This window comes from Myodes glareolus, chromosome 19 (assembly GCF_982192425.1).
Source record: "Myodes glareolus chromosome 19, mMyoGla1.1, whole genome shotgun sequence".
Lineage (NCBI taxonomy): Eukaryota > Metazoa > Chordata > Mammalia > Rodentia > Cricetidae > Myodes > Myodes glareolus.
Genome location: NC_142044.1, coordinates 1,675,127 through 1,690,632, shown reverse-complemented (window position 1 = coordinate 1,690,632; position 15,506 = coordinate 1,675,127). Strand labels below are relative to the sequence as shown.

The 15,506-nt window shown below is 42.4% G+C and overlaps 1 protein-coding gene across 1 annotated transcript in view; it reads left to right on the top strand.

The window, feature by feature from the left end:
- Positions 1-15,506, top strand: part of Nipal2 (NIPA like domain containing 2) — a 104,595-nt gene that overhangs the window by 65,374 nt on the left and 23,715 nt on the right. The window contains exon 5 of the mRNA XM_048457260.3: positions 11,233-11,354. Within this exon, the coding sequence (XP_048313217.3) occupies positions 11,233-11,354 (122 nt within the window). The remainder of the gene's footprint in view (positions 1-11,232; positions 11,355-15,506) is intronic.

Here is a 15,506-nt window from a genome sequence, read left to right as displayed (position 1 = left end):
TTTTATTAAACTACTATGCTTTTAGTATTACCACATTTTAATATTGATCACAGTAGTACTTTCATGTTAGCTATTCTTGTCTATGAAATAATTAGTTTGGAATTTATAAAGAGTACCTTCCTCCCTTCCAGGACAGCTGGTCTCCCTATTGTAAAGAGCATAGATTAGCTTATGTACATTGTACATATTTATTGGAAGAGATCTCATTATTTGTATAATATATCAAGTTACATGGGAAACAGCACCTGTGAGTTTGTAAGAGAACCAAATTGGGTTTTTTGTTGTTGTTTGTTTATTTGTTTTTGTTTTTGTCTATGAAGGCTGTTCTTAGAGATGAGAAAATGCACACACACACACACACACACACACAGTAAGCACACGGAGAGAAAGACCCTCTACAAAACAGACAGGGACCTGGGGGTCCAAAAATCCAGTCTCTCCTCAGGGGCTGGGTTTGATGTTTTGCAGGGGCAAGGATATTTTATTTTACTTTTAAGTCTTTGGAGGGTCTTCCTCCCCAGACCACACTGTTATAAATGCTCCAGGCAGGCCAGACAGTCCATCTACTGGGTTCCCTATGGGCGCGGGGGGGCGGGGGGCAGTCCATCCTCTGGGCTACAGGCGGGGCAGGGGGCGAGGCATAAGGCTTTTGTTTTAAATCACTTTTAAAACCTCAGCCTCTGAGACTTTTTTCTCAGATCAGGAAAGTGATCTGCCTAGCCAAAGAACTAACTTTCATTTAATGAGAAAATAGAATTACTGTAGGCTAGGGCATAAGGAAGGAGGATGGGCCACACCCCCGAATTGGAGTACCCTCTAACTCCAACGTCAAGACATATCTACCCAGTATTTTATATATTTATTTATTCATTTATTTATTTATTTATTTTTGTCATCCCTAATACCCAGATCTCAGTGCTGGTCCACAGTTCTCAGGGTCGCTGTGGCTAGAAGGCCCAGGACTGCTGTGTGCAACTCTGTTCTGTTTATTAGGTTATTACCTTCTTTCTGCTTTGTTTTAAAAATCATTGGGGGAGGTCTTCCCTAAGCATCAAAAGTTCAGCCAATTCCTTCCTGCCCATACCTCCCATTGTCAAGTTGGATTAAAGGCTCCTTACTGACAGCCCCATTCTCTCTGGGCTATCCTAACAGAAATACAATTCTAAATGAATTTTTAGGGTAAGCTCAGATGGCTCATGGTAGGCAGTCAATATCCGGAAATGCGTCAGTCCCAAGTTGTCTGGATTTCTAGTGCGTGCAGTTGCCTCGCCTCTGGGATACACTTCCCAGGTCTAAAGGATGCAACGGCTTCGTGGACATGAGATAGTTCCACCGAATGCTGAATCTGCCTGCTCTTCTGTCCAGGAAGTAACAGTGAAATTTGAGTTTCTCCAGAGTTTTTTCAGAGTTAGACTAGCAGGATCCCAGCCTTGACTGGGAATGCAGCTGAGAGACCATCCAAGCACCCGGCTTCCTCGGGCTCCATTTCATGACTCCTAACAAGACCACAGAAGGTCAACAGCAAGTTTCCTGAGTCAGAGATCTGCATCTTTCAAAAAAAGAGATAGCGCAACACTGAAATAAAACGTATGGAGAACCGATAGCTCACGTGGAAAGAAAGTGCAACACTGAAATAAAATGTATCAGGAACAGACCCTGAAGCTCAGGCCCTGAAGAGAAAAGGGATGTCACAAACACAACAGCTGTCAGGAACTGATATGGACACTTTCAACCCCTTATGAAAATATGAATAACCCCAAAAGGAGACAGGCAATCACCTTTTAAAACCACAAATAGCTTTGTCTCCTGGGTCCTGGGAAGACCAGCTAGCCCTGATGCCCTGCTGAGGAGTTCTTCCCAGAGAGGTGAGTGGGTGCTCACCTGGGCAGCCTGCCTGCCCAGGAAGAGAGCACAGCCCCCCCCCAGCTTCTGCAGCAGGGTCTTCGGTGTTCCAAGAGACCCCTCTCCTCCCCCCCACTGCTGCAGGCCCTTTGCCTCCCGGGTCCTGGGAAGACCAGCTAGCCCTATTGCACTGCTGAGGCGCTCTTCCCAGAGAGCTGAGTGGGTGCTAGCCTGGGCAGCCTGCCTGCCTGTCCGGGAAGGGAGCACAGCCCTTCCCCCCTCAGCTTCTGCGGCAGGGTCTTCGGTGTTCCAAGGGACCCCTCCCCTCCCCCCCACTGCTGCGGGCCCTTTGTCTCCCGGGTCCTGGGAAGACCAGCTAGCCCTGTTGCACTGCTGAGGAGTTCTTCCCAGAGAGGGCTGAGGAGCTCTATCCAGAGAGTGCTGTGAAGTCCTACCCAGAGAGTGCTGAGGAGTTCTATCCAGAAAGTGCTGAGGAGTTTCATCCAGAGTGGGGGAGATGGGCAGGCGCCAATGCAAGAATTCCTCCAACAACCTGAAAGGCAACATGACATCGCCAGAATCCAGGGAGCTCGAAACTAGAAGAATTGAACACCCTACTCCAGAAGAAATAGAAGAAATCGACTCTAAGCGCTTCTTCATGAAAATAATAGAGGAACTTAAACAGGAGGTGAAAATCTGCCGCAAAGAAATGGAGGATAAGTATAACAAAAAAATTGAGGAAATGAGTAAAGAAATGGAAGAGAAATATACCAAAAAGTTTGAAGAAATGAGTAAATCCGTAAATGAAATTCTGGGAAACCAAGAAAAAACAATCAAACAGGTAATAGAAACATAGAAACAGTTCAAGATTTGAAAACTGAAATGGAGTCAATGAAGAAATCACAAACCGAGGGCCGGCTGGCTATGGAAAATCTGGGTAAACGAACAGAGACTTCAGAAACAAGCTTAACCAATAGAATACAAGAGATAGAAGAATCTCAGACTCTGAGGACACCATAGAGAAATTAAACACTCTGACCAAAGAAAACAGCAAATCCAACAAATTCTCATCATAAAACGTTCAGGAACTGTGGGACACAATAAAAAAACCAAATCTAAGAATAATAGGAGTAGAAGAAGGAGAAGAATTGCATTTCAAAGGTCCAGAAAATATACTCAACAAAATTATAGAAGAAAACTTTCCCATCCTAAAGAACGATATTCCTATGAAGTTTCAAGAAGCATACAGAACACCGAATAGACTGGATCAGAAAAAAACATCCCCTCGTCATATAATAATCAAAACACAAAGCATTCAGACTAAAGAAAGGATATTGAGAGCTGCAAAGGAAAAAGGTCAAGTAACTTATAAAGGTAAACCTATCAGACTTACACCAGACTTCTCGATGGAAACCATGAAAGCCAGAAGGTCCTGGATAGAGGTACTGCAGAAACTAAGAGACAATGGATGCAAGCCCAGACTACTTTACCCAGCCAAGCTATTGTTCACTATCAACGGAGAAAACAAAATATTCCAGGATAAAAACAAATTTAAACAATACGTAACTACTAATCCAGCCTTACAGAGAATACTAGAAGGAAAATCACAACCCAAGGAATCCAACATTCCCAACACTGCCTACATTAACTCAGACATCTAGCGACCCTTCACAAGCACAACTCAAAGAAGGAAAACACATACACTCTACTACCCAAAAAAATGACCGGAGTCGTCGATCACTGGTCATTAATATCACTTAATATCAATGGTCTCAACTCACCTATAAAGAGGCACAGACTTAGAGATTGGATACGAAAACAGGATCCAACATTCTGCTGTCTACAAGAAACACACCTCAACCACAAAGACAGACACCTACTCAGAGTAAAGGGTTGGGAAAAGGTTTTCCAAGCAAATGGACCTAAGAAACAAGCGGGTGTGGCCATTCTAATATCTAACAAAATCGATTTCAAACTAAAATCAATCAGAAGAGATGGAGATGGACATTTCATACTCATAACAGGAACAACTCATCAGGAAGAAGTCTCAATCTTTAATATCTATGCCCCTAATATAAAGGCACCCACATATGTAAAAGAAACTCTTCTAGAACTCAAGGCAGTCATCAAACCACACACACTAATAGTAGGAGACTTCAACACTCCTCTCTCACCAATGGACAGGTCAATCAGACAGAAACCTAACAGAGAAATAAGAGATTTATTGGAGGTACTGAATCAAATGGACTTAACAGACATCTATAGAACACTCCACCCAAATAGGAAAGAGTATACCTTCTTCTCTGCAGCTCATGGAACCTTCTCGAAAATTGACCACATACTTGGTAACAAAGCAAACTTCCACAGATACAAAAAAATATTCGTGACCACCTGTGTCTTGTCAGATCACCATGGATTAAAATTAGAATTCAACAACAATGGTACCCCCAGGAAGCCAACAAACTCATGGAAGTTGAACAGTCAACTACTAAATCACCCCTGGGTCAAGGAAGAAATAAAGAAAGAAATTAAAGTCTTCCTTGAATATAATGAAAACAAAGACACAACGTATTCAAACCTATGGGACACAATGAAAGCAGTGCTAAGAGGAAAGTTCATAGCACTAAGTGCCCACCTAAAGAAAACAGAGAAAGCACACATTGGAGACTTAACAACACACTTGAAAGCTCTAGAAAAAAAAGAAGCTGATTTACCCAGGAGGAGTAGAAGACTGGAAATAATCAAACTGAGGGCTGAAATCAACAAAATAGAAACACAGAAAACAATTCAAAGAATCAATGAAGCAAAAAGCTGGTTCTTGGAGAAAATTAACAAGATTGACAAACCCCTATCCAAACTAATCAAACGGCAGAGAGAGAACTTGCAAATTAATAGGATCAGAAATGAAAAGGGGGACATAACCACAGACACAGAGGAAATTCAGAGAATCATTAGATCTTACTACGAAAGTTTATATGCCACAAAGTTGGAAAATGTAAAAGAAATGGACATTTTTTTAGATAAGTACCATATACCAAAGTTGAACCAAGACCAGGTGAACAATCTAAATAGACCTGTTAGTCGTAAAGAACTAGAAGCTGTTATCAAAAATCTCCCTACCAAAAAAAGCCCAGGACCAGATGGTTTCAATGCAGAATTCTACCAGAACTTCCAGGAAGAGCTAATACCTATACTCCTTAATGTATTCCACAATATAGAAAAAGAAAAGTCACTGCCAAACTCCTTTTATGAAGCTACAGTCACCCTGATACCAAAACCACACAAAGACACAACCAAGAAAGAGAATTACAGGCCAATCTCACTCATGAACATCGATGCAAAAATTCTCAATAAAATACTGGCAAACCGAATCCAAGAACACATTAGAAAAATCATCCATTATGATCAAGTAGGCTTCATCCCAGAGATGCAGGGCTGGTTCAACATACGCAAATCTATCAATGTAATCCATCATATAAATAAACTGAAAGAAAAAAAACATATGATCATTTCATTGGATGCTGAAAAAGCGTTTGACAAAATTCAACACCCATTTATGATAAAGGTGTTGGAGAGACTGGGGATACAAGGATCATACCTAAATATAATAAAAGCAATATACAGCAAGCCGACAGCTAACATCAAATTGAATGGAGAGAAACTCAAAGCCTTTCCACTAAAATCAGGAACACGACAAGGCTGTCCACTCTCTCCATACCTCTTCAATATAGTGCTTGAAGTTCTAGCAATAGCAATAAGACAACATAAGGGGATCAAGGGGATTCGAATTGGAAAGGATGAAGTTAAACTTTCATTATTTGCTGACGATATGATAGTGTACATAAGTGACCCCAAAAACTCTACCAAAGAACTCCTACAGCTGATAAACACCTATAGTAACGTGGCAGGATACAAGATCAACTCCAAAAAATCAGTGGCCCTCCTATACACAAAGGATAAAGAAACGGAGAGGGAAATCAGAGAAACATCACCTTTCACAATAGCCACAAACACCGTAAAATATCTTGGGGTTACTCTAACCAAGGATGTGAAAGACCTATTTGACAAGAACTTTAAGCCTTTGAAAAGAGAAATTGAGGAGGATACCAGAAAATGGAAAGACCTCCCCTGCTCTTGGATTGGGAGAATCAACATAGTAAAAATGGCAATTCTACCAAAAGCAATCTACAGATTCAATGCAATCCCCATCAAAATCCCATCAAACTTCTTCACAGACCTTGAGAGAACAATAATCAAGTTTATATGGAAAAACAAAAAACCCAGGATAGCCAAAACAATCTTATACAATAAAGGAACTTCTGGAGGCATTACTATCCCTGACTTCAAACTCTATTACAGAGCTACAGTATTGAAAACAGCTTGGTATTGGCATAAGAACAGAGAAGTCGACCTATGGAATCGAATAGAAGACCCAGATACTAACCCTCAAACCTATGAACACCTAATTTTTGACAAGGGAGCTAAAGGCATACAATGGAAGAAGGAAAGCGTCTTTAACAAATGGTGCTGGCATAACTGGATGTCAACCTGTAGAAGAATGAAAATAGATCCATATCTATCACCATGCACAAAACTCAAGTCCAAATGGATTAAAGACATCAACATCAATCTGTCCACTTTGAACCTGATAGAAGAGAAAGTGGGAAGTAGTCTACAAGATATAGGCACAGGAGGCCACTTCCTAAGTAGGACCCCAGTAGCACAGACAATAAGAGAAACAATGAATAAATGGGACCTGCTGAAACTGAGAAGCTTCTGTAAAGCAAAGGAAACTGTCAGTAAGACAAAAAGGCTGCCTTCTGACTGGGAGAAGATCTTCACCAACCCCTCATCAGACAAAGGTCTGATCTCCAGAATATACAAAGAACTCAAGAAACTAGACACTAAAACTCTAATTAACCCAATTAAAAAATGGGGTACTGATCTGAACAGAGAATTCACAACAGATGAACTTCGAATGGCCAGAAGACACTTAAGGTCATGCTCAACCTCCTTAGCGATCAGGGAAATGCAAATCAAAACCACTTTGAGATACCATCTTACACCTGTCAGAATAGCTAAAGTTAAAAACACCAATGATAGCCTATGCTGGAGAGGATGTGGAATGAGGGGAACATTCATCCATTGTTGGTGGGAATGCAAACTTGTGCAGCCACTGTGGAAATCAGTGTGGCGGTTTCTCAGGAAACTGGGAGTCAACCTCCCTCAGGACCCAGCAATTCCTCTCTTGGGAATATACCCTAGAGATTCCCGAACATACTACAAAAGCGTTTGTTCAACTATGTTCATAGCAGCACTATTTGTAATAGCCAGAACCTGGAAACAGCCTAGGTGCCCCTCAATAGAAGAATGATTAAAAAAGGTGTGGAACATATACACATTAGAGTTTTACTCAGCGGTAAAAAATAATGACATCTTGAATTTTGCATGCAAATGGATGGACATAGAAAACGCTTTACTGAGTGAGGTAAGCCAGACCCAAAAAGAGGAACACGGTATGTATTCACTCATAAGTGGATTCTAACCATAATTAAAGGTCTTTGAGCCTATTATTTGTGATCCTAGAGAAGCTAAATAAGAAGACGAACCTGATGAAGATTATTTAGCTATCCGCCAGGAGGTAGGAAATGGTCAAGAGTCCCAGGTAACCTTGGGTGCATGGGGGGGGGGTGGGAGGGTTGTTGGAAGGGGAGAGGGTTAGAGAGAAGGGAGTAGGGGAGGAATGGAGAAAGCTCGGTTGACCGGGATGGGGGGAAGGGAGGAAGGATGAATGTGGGATCAGGGAAGAATATATTTCAACTAAGGGAGTCATTTTAGAGTTTACAGGAAACTTGATTATATATGGGATCCCAGGTCCAAGGAGAGATCCCCAGATTGTTCTCTGGACAGAGGAGGGGGTGCCTGAACCGGCCTTGGCCCGAGACCATACTGATGAATATTTTGCTTATCACCATAGATCCTTCATCTGGCGTTGGATGGGGATACAGACGGAGGCCCGCGTTGGAGCACCGGACTGAGCCCCCCAAGATCCAAATGAGGAGCAGAAGGAGGAAGAAAATGACGAAGGACTGCGAGGGATACTATCACCCACTGATACAAGGGGTCGGATCTAATGAGAGTTTACCAACTCAGAGTTTCAGTCCAGTTGGACTGTGACTGAACGAGCACGTGATCCAACCAGATTCTCTGAATGTGGCCGGATTCTCTGAATGTGGCTGGCCTGCAGTCTTTCTGAGAAGCCATTGACAATGACACTGGGACTGGTTTCCTCTGCATATACTGGATTTTTGGGATCCAGTCTGTTTGGATGCTCACCTTCCTGGACCTGGAGGGAGGGGGGAGGAACTTGGACTTCCCACAGGGCAGGAGACCCTGACTGCCCTTGGGGACAAAGAGGGAGGAGGAGAGGGAGGGGGGGAGTGGGAGGGCGTTGGGAGGAGGGGCGTAAATGGAAACTTTTTATATTTTAATAAAATTACTTTCAAAAAAAATAAAATAAAACCACAAATAAGTGGTGAGACCACAGATTGTCACCCCAGCATTGAAGAGGTGAAGGCAGAAGGGTCAGAAGTTCAAGGTCAGGCAGGCCTGCAGTCTCTGTCCCTAGCAAGAGCCTGTCTCACAAACAACAACAAAAATACAGATAGCATAAAACAAGCAGGCATACGCTTTCTAGATGCAAAGCTATCCCGAGGCGTCCAAATCTGAAATGATTAAGCAGAAAGAACGAATAAAGTGCTGTAGGACTGTTCTCTTGACTCACAACAGTTTGAGGCGCAGATGAAGTAATATATATGGAAAGAGATTTTGAAGGGCTCCTTGCAAATCCTCAGCCATACTATTTGGATTTTGTTTTGAAAAGCAACAAAGATTTTAGATACAGAAATGCAGAAGCAGATGTGAAACAGTGCCGAAAATCAAGTCAATCAAGCAAGACTACCTCAAGTGATGGAATACTGAGAAGATTCAAAAGAAAGAGCTTGCTTTGCGTCTTCTGCATAGTGTTCTGTGGGTGAGGGAAAAGTCAGTGCAGAGCAGTGTCTACGACATGAGCTTGTTTATATAAAAACAACAAACTCTCACATACACTCACACTCACACACACACACTCACACTCACTCACACACACATACACTCATACATACACTCACACACATACACACACTCACACACATGTACATGCATACTCACACAATCCCTCACACATACACTCACACACACATACACACACTCAAACACAGATGCACACAATCACACACATACTTACACACACTCACTCACACACGCACACTCACAAACATACATACATACACACACACACACTCACAAACATACATACATACACACACACACACTCACAAACATACATACATACACACACACACACACACACACACACACGTCTGGAAAGGAAGCCTAGGAAGGCACCTTGGTGGCTGACTCTAGGCAGGATGCCTGGTGGGCCATCAGCAAGTGAGAGACACGTGGCTTTTATCTGGTCAATCCTACTGAACCCTCTGGAATTTTGTCCTGCACGCATGTGTCATCAACTCCAGATTACATCACAACACAGGAAATTTAGTGGGTGCTGGGTCATGTAAGGTGAGGAGAGAAACTTCAGCAAAGGGACTTAAAAGTCAATACAAATTGGAATCCGCAAAAGGAAACTTGGAAGTTCTGAAACATTTTGGGGTGTACCCAGTGGATTTATGCTACTTTATCATATCGGGTTCAGAAAACTCATCTTTTAAAAACCCCTTCCTTCTAGAAACCTAATTTGAAATAATCCTTTTGTTTTCTAAAGAAAGAACATGAATGGCCAGTATTTCCCCCAAGCTTATGTGTATGCTTTTATTATTTTGCTTTTACTGAAGTGTTTAATAATGTATATTGTTTTTCATTTTAAAAGTTCTCATTAGAGGGGCTGGAGAGATGGCTCAGTGGTTAAGAGCATTGCCTGCTCTTCCAAAGGTCCTGAGTTCAATTCCCGGCAACCACATGGTGGCTCACAACCATCTGTAATGAGGTCTGGTGCCCTCTTCTGGCCTGCAGACATACACACAGACAGAATATTGTATGCATAATAAATAGATAAATAAATAAATAAATATTTAAAAAAAAGTTCTCATTAGAAATAGCTCTAAAAATTATGTGTATAATCTTGTCTTTGCAATGTATTCTAACATATATTTATCAGTGACAGGAAACTTGTAGACCCTGCATAGGTTGTTGTCAAATGTCTGTAACAATTAAATACTGTTCTCATGAACTGAATTCAAAACCTAGACCATGTGATTAGGAGGGATAGGAAATCCGCCCCTCAAACCGCCGGATTTACAGATAGACCAGGCTCTTCCAGTTGGATTCAAGGCTGTTTCTAAGTTATATCCACAACAGAGATATGTTCAGTAGTGAAAGAAGGTGTGTTTTCAAGTACAGTATCTGAAAAGGGCTACTTAGATAGTTCTCTCAGGCTGCTAACTATGTATAAGCAGGCAGTTTTTAGAACTTTTCAGAAGGGCCCGCCCCTCCTTGGCTGTCATTCCCATGAGTCTGCTGTCTCCACGGTTCTAAGCAGTGCTGAAGAGGTAAGCTCAGATAAGTTCAGGATGTTCTCTGTCTTTACAATGCTACCCCAGGGTTCTAGACCCTAGCAGATTATTAGAATTCTACAGTGGGGTCCCTCTCGCCCCAGTTACTTCTGGAAGAACTGCCATCCATGACACCGATTAAAGTGCCCGTTGCCGAGTTTCAAAGTCTAGACCACCTGAGCTCACAGACCCCCGGAATGAGTGAGTGAGAGCTGCCCTGTCCTCCAGTCCGGGCACGCCCATCTCAATCGAGATGACCGAGGTTTAGGTAGAGGAACAGTCCAGAGAAGTTGTCCTTACCTCTCCAGCTGTGCATGCTTTGATCTTCTTTGTGTTTGGGGAGACCCCTGAGGAGGGTAGGACTCACATGGGGCAGCAGAGTCTGGAGTCAAGGCCTGCGCTGTCTGTTCCTGGATTTTCATCTCCTTTAAAGATGTGGTACTCTTTAGGATAGGTTTGGGACTTGTATTTTAATGGGACCAATTAGGATGGGGAGGAGGGTCAGGAACTGCCTGAATTTTAACAAATAATACTACCATTTAGGTAATGCTTGTGTCAAGAAAAGCTTTAAGGTAGTCATGTTGATAATGCACACCTGTAATCTAAGTATTTGAGAGGCTGGGATAGGAGGGATTGTGAGTTCAAGCCTGTATTATAGAATGAGTTCCAAACCAACTCAGACTACATAGCAAGACCCTGCCCCAACGGGAAAGGGGGAAAAAGAAAAATCTTTAATCTTTTTTTCCAATTTGGTTTGTCTTTCCTTTTTTATTCAAAGGTATGACGCTGGCATTTGCAGGAATGTATTTGTTGGTGAATTTTGCTCCAAGTATGACCCAGGCGATCTCAGCAAGAACAGTACAGTATTACTTGGTGGGCTGGCAGTTCCTGGTCTACGTGGTAAGGGTTCTACATCTTTTACTGCTTCTGATGTATATTCTCTAGGCCACTGGGGGCTATAGTCTTAGGGAACCTGCACAACCCTTTCTTCTCAGCATGGTGACTGAAGTGTAAGTGCATGTTACCAGTACTGAGGGATCTGAGATGCTAAGTCACTGTTGAAGCATCTTACAAAATGTCTTCACTGAGATACGTGGAAAGGAGGAGGGACAGAGGAGGAGGGAGGAGGAGGGGAGGAAGGAGCTGGTAAATAGGCAGCTGAAGACATTGATTGAGATGTTTTATGTGACACAATGGCAGCTTTTGGTAAGTATAAAGAAGGAATTGGATCAGCAGTAGATATATAACTCACAACAGACTAAAGCTGAGACTGGGGAAAAAAGAGGAGTCTAGAAAGGACAAGTATGAGAAAGAAATGGAATTGTCTAAGTGAGTATTTACCTAAGAACTAGTTTGACAAAATACTTGTAAATTTGATGATAAGAATTGAAGCCTATAGACTCATACATTTTTTTAGGATTAGAAGTGATGTCAACAAGGTTTTTGATCTAGTTCTCTGATGGAGAAAAAGGTTATCCTGCTCTACCACCTTAGTATTAAGAGCATGCTGTTGACATTTACAGGTTTTACAGGCAAACTTTGCCCCCAGGTATACATTAGGCTCATATCACAGCTGTCAACCAGACAAGAGTTCTCTGTCTCACTATCTCTGACGAGACCCTGACCACTGAAACACAGACATCCACAAACGTTCTCCACTGTTACCCTCTTTGTTCCTTCCTCTTACCCCACAGAAAAATAATGTCTGTGCTTTTAAGTGTTCAGATACTACACACCATTAATAAACTACACTGTAACCCTCCAAGTCACCCATTTCCTCCACTCCCACCTACTCCGTTCTCATTACAATTAGTAGATCTCTCTATATATTTTACTGAGAGGAAAGGAGGGAGGGGGCAGAGAGAGAGAGAGAGAGAGAGAGAGAGAGAGAGAGAGAGAGAGAAAGAGAGGGAGAGAGAGAGAGAGAGAGGAATTCTTGGACTTTGTGCAGTGTTTACGCCATGCCCATCTTGAATGTCTCTCTTCCTTGACTCTCTTGGTGTATTTTACATTTCTTTCCTCCTCTGACTGCTCCATTTTGGGTTCTTCACGGGCTCCTCTTCATCTGCCAACCATATATGTCTCCTTACACAATATATGCTACCAAGACCTTTTAAACAATCCTGTTCTAGGTTGTGTTTCTATTGCTATGATAAACACCAAGACCAAAAGCTAATAGGGGAGAAAAAGGTGTACATGACTTACAGTTTGCAGTGCATGATCGAGGGAAGCTAGGGCAAGAGCTTCAAAGCAAAAACCTAGAGGTAGGAAATGAAGAAGAAAGCCCTGAGAAACAGAGGAAGGCTTTCCATGGCTCTCTCGACTTTTTACACTACCCAGGGTCACCTGCCCAGGGTGGAACTGCCCACACTTGATGGAGTCCTCACTTGTCAGTCATTTGTCAGGAAGATGCCTCCGCAGACACGCCCATGGGCCAGTCTGATGGAGGTAACTCTTCAGTTGTGTTTTCCTCCCAGGCACCTCTAGTTTGTTTCAATCAGCACAGACGCCATTGCTCACACGGCATCATGTTCTTGTACTCCATGCCTACCTCTTCCCAGGCCTCTCCTGACTCTTCACAGCCTGCATTCGCTCCCTGCTCAGTCATCACTCACCCCTTCGTGAATGTTCCATGGTTCCTCAAATGTAAATTATCAGAATCTAAACTTAGTGTTTTGCCCCCGAACTTTCTCATCTCTTATCTTCTCTGTGTCAGTCTGCCATGTTGGAAACTTGAGCGACATATGACTTCTCACATCTTGATTCTCTATTCTCCATCCTTACATGTTTTAAAGTGTCTTGAACCTGACCCCTCTCTTGTATTCCCATTGTCTTGGCATCCATCCAAGCTTCCATCATCTCAGGCCATGCCAGCAGTGTCTTAAGAAGTCTGTCCTCCTTGCTGATCAGCATCGTGCTGGTAACTACCGGCATCGCCCTGTCAGCCGCGTAACTCAGTGCCATTTTGCCTATGGTTCCTTTGCCAGGGAAGTGCCCTGCTTTCTCTAACCTATAACTCCATCATCTTTTAGCTCCCTGCAAACTCAGCCTCTGATGCAGCCTCTTCTGTGGAGAAATGGCAAAGCTAGTTTCTCTATTTGCTGTGCTTCTTTTACAGCACACATTATGACATAACGACCCATTTACCTGTCCTCTACTCCAGCAATGCACTGCCACGGGAGAATTATTGGTTAACCAGTCAATCAGCTAGCCCGTCACTCAACAATGACCTGCCTAAAGAAATGCCTGTTTGTGATATGCTGCTAGCCAGCCTCTTGGTCTCTTAGACTCCATTTCCACCCTGTCCATCACTTAACAGCTCTTCCTTAGCCCCTGCCCTTAGTTTGGGGCTTTGGGCTTCTCAACTCAAGTTAGCCTTCGTAGGGTTCTTCATACTCTGCCTTCACCCCACCCTGTTCATTTTCTTACTTGTCCGTCATCATAGTCTTTTAACTACCACGGCTTTCATCAATCAACTCTAAGCACTAGACGGAGCTTTAATCGCTGATTTACTTCTGTTCTTTATACTTTATTAAATATTTCATGGTAGTGCAGGCTTGAAATCTGACCAACACATTACAACTCTTTGCCTACAGGCAAAACAAATGCTTCATCCAGTAACAAAAAAGTGACATAGCCTATGAGCAGAAAATTAATAGCCTGAGTTGGATCCTCCGGAGATTAAAGATGCATCAAGCCTTCTTTCCTGGAATAAACTACATGGTTTAATGATGACGTATCTTGTATTGTTTTTAGTACCCGAGAATACATCTGAAAAGGACAAAACTTCCTTTTTAAATCTTTGCTTTTCTTTTTTCCCTTCATGGTACTGAGGATTGAAACCAGACTCAGCACACCCTAGGCAAGAATTCTACTACTGAGACATATCCCTAGTTCATGAACTTTTTATTAAGCCTTACAGATGGACAAAAATACTCCAAATTTAATTCATTTTGATATTTTTCTAAAGCTAATTGTTTTATATAACTTTTTAATCTTTGAGAATTGCGTACTTGTATACAACGTATTTTGACCATAGCCCCCAGTCCTCCCCCAACTCCTCCCAGTTTCACCTCCTTCCCACACCTCACAGCTAAATGTCCTCAAAGCTACTTACTCACCCATTCAACAGAGTGCAGTGTATATTGTAACCTAGGTAATAGAGAGGAAAGTAGCTTATCATCCTCAGAAAGACCTTTAGTTCTGAAAAACATATTATAATAATGAAATCTATTTCAAAATAAATTCCACACAGAAAAGTGTAACTACTTTTAGATATTTATAAGATAGCGTAAAATAAGTCTTTAATAAGTTACAGTTGAGCAGCACTGTTGCGTTAGGGGAATGATCATAATCAAAATTCAGTTTTCAGATGTGGTAGATTTGGTGCTTTTTTTCTTGGTTGTTGTGTTCTTTTCTTTAGTTTTTACAAAGGTTATAATTAGATTAAGACTATGCTTTGAGCTGGGTGGGGTGGCACATGTCTGTAATACAGCACTCAGAAAGATAGGTAGAAAGATCACATGTTCAGGACCGTGCTGGGGTACATAAACCCTGTCTCAACACCACCCCCCAAAACACTAGCTTTGACAAGCCATTCATCGTTTCTGTCTTACACCAAGTATAATGACAGCATCTGACTGGCTTTTCAGGATTGATCAGACTAACGTACCAAATGAATAAAAATATCCAAAAGTCTTCATCAGTTTTACATTTTCCACAAAGGAATTGTATAGTTACATTCCAGACCAGCTCATCTCTCACCCTTCATGGATGTGTTGATGTGGATGTCTGTGATAGCTCCAGCTCTTGTTAAATGAAAGCCTCACCACAAACCAGGAGCCTGTCCCCTGCTAGGTGTCCTTGTGCAGAAAAGGGATTTGAGAAGCCTGGTGTCTGCTGACGGGGCAGAATCAGTCTGCTCACCCACTGCCCCAGCATCCCCTGGCCCATCTGCCACAGAAGAATAGTTCTCTTCCCTCACACCTGCCAAAAATCGAGGCTGAATGGGGTCTGAAGGTCAGAGTAATTTGGAAAGACACTGCATAGCAC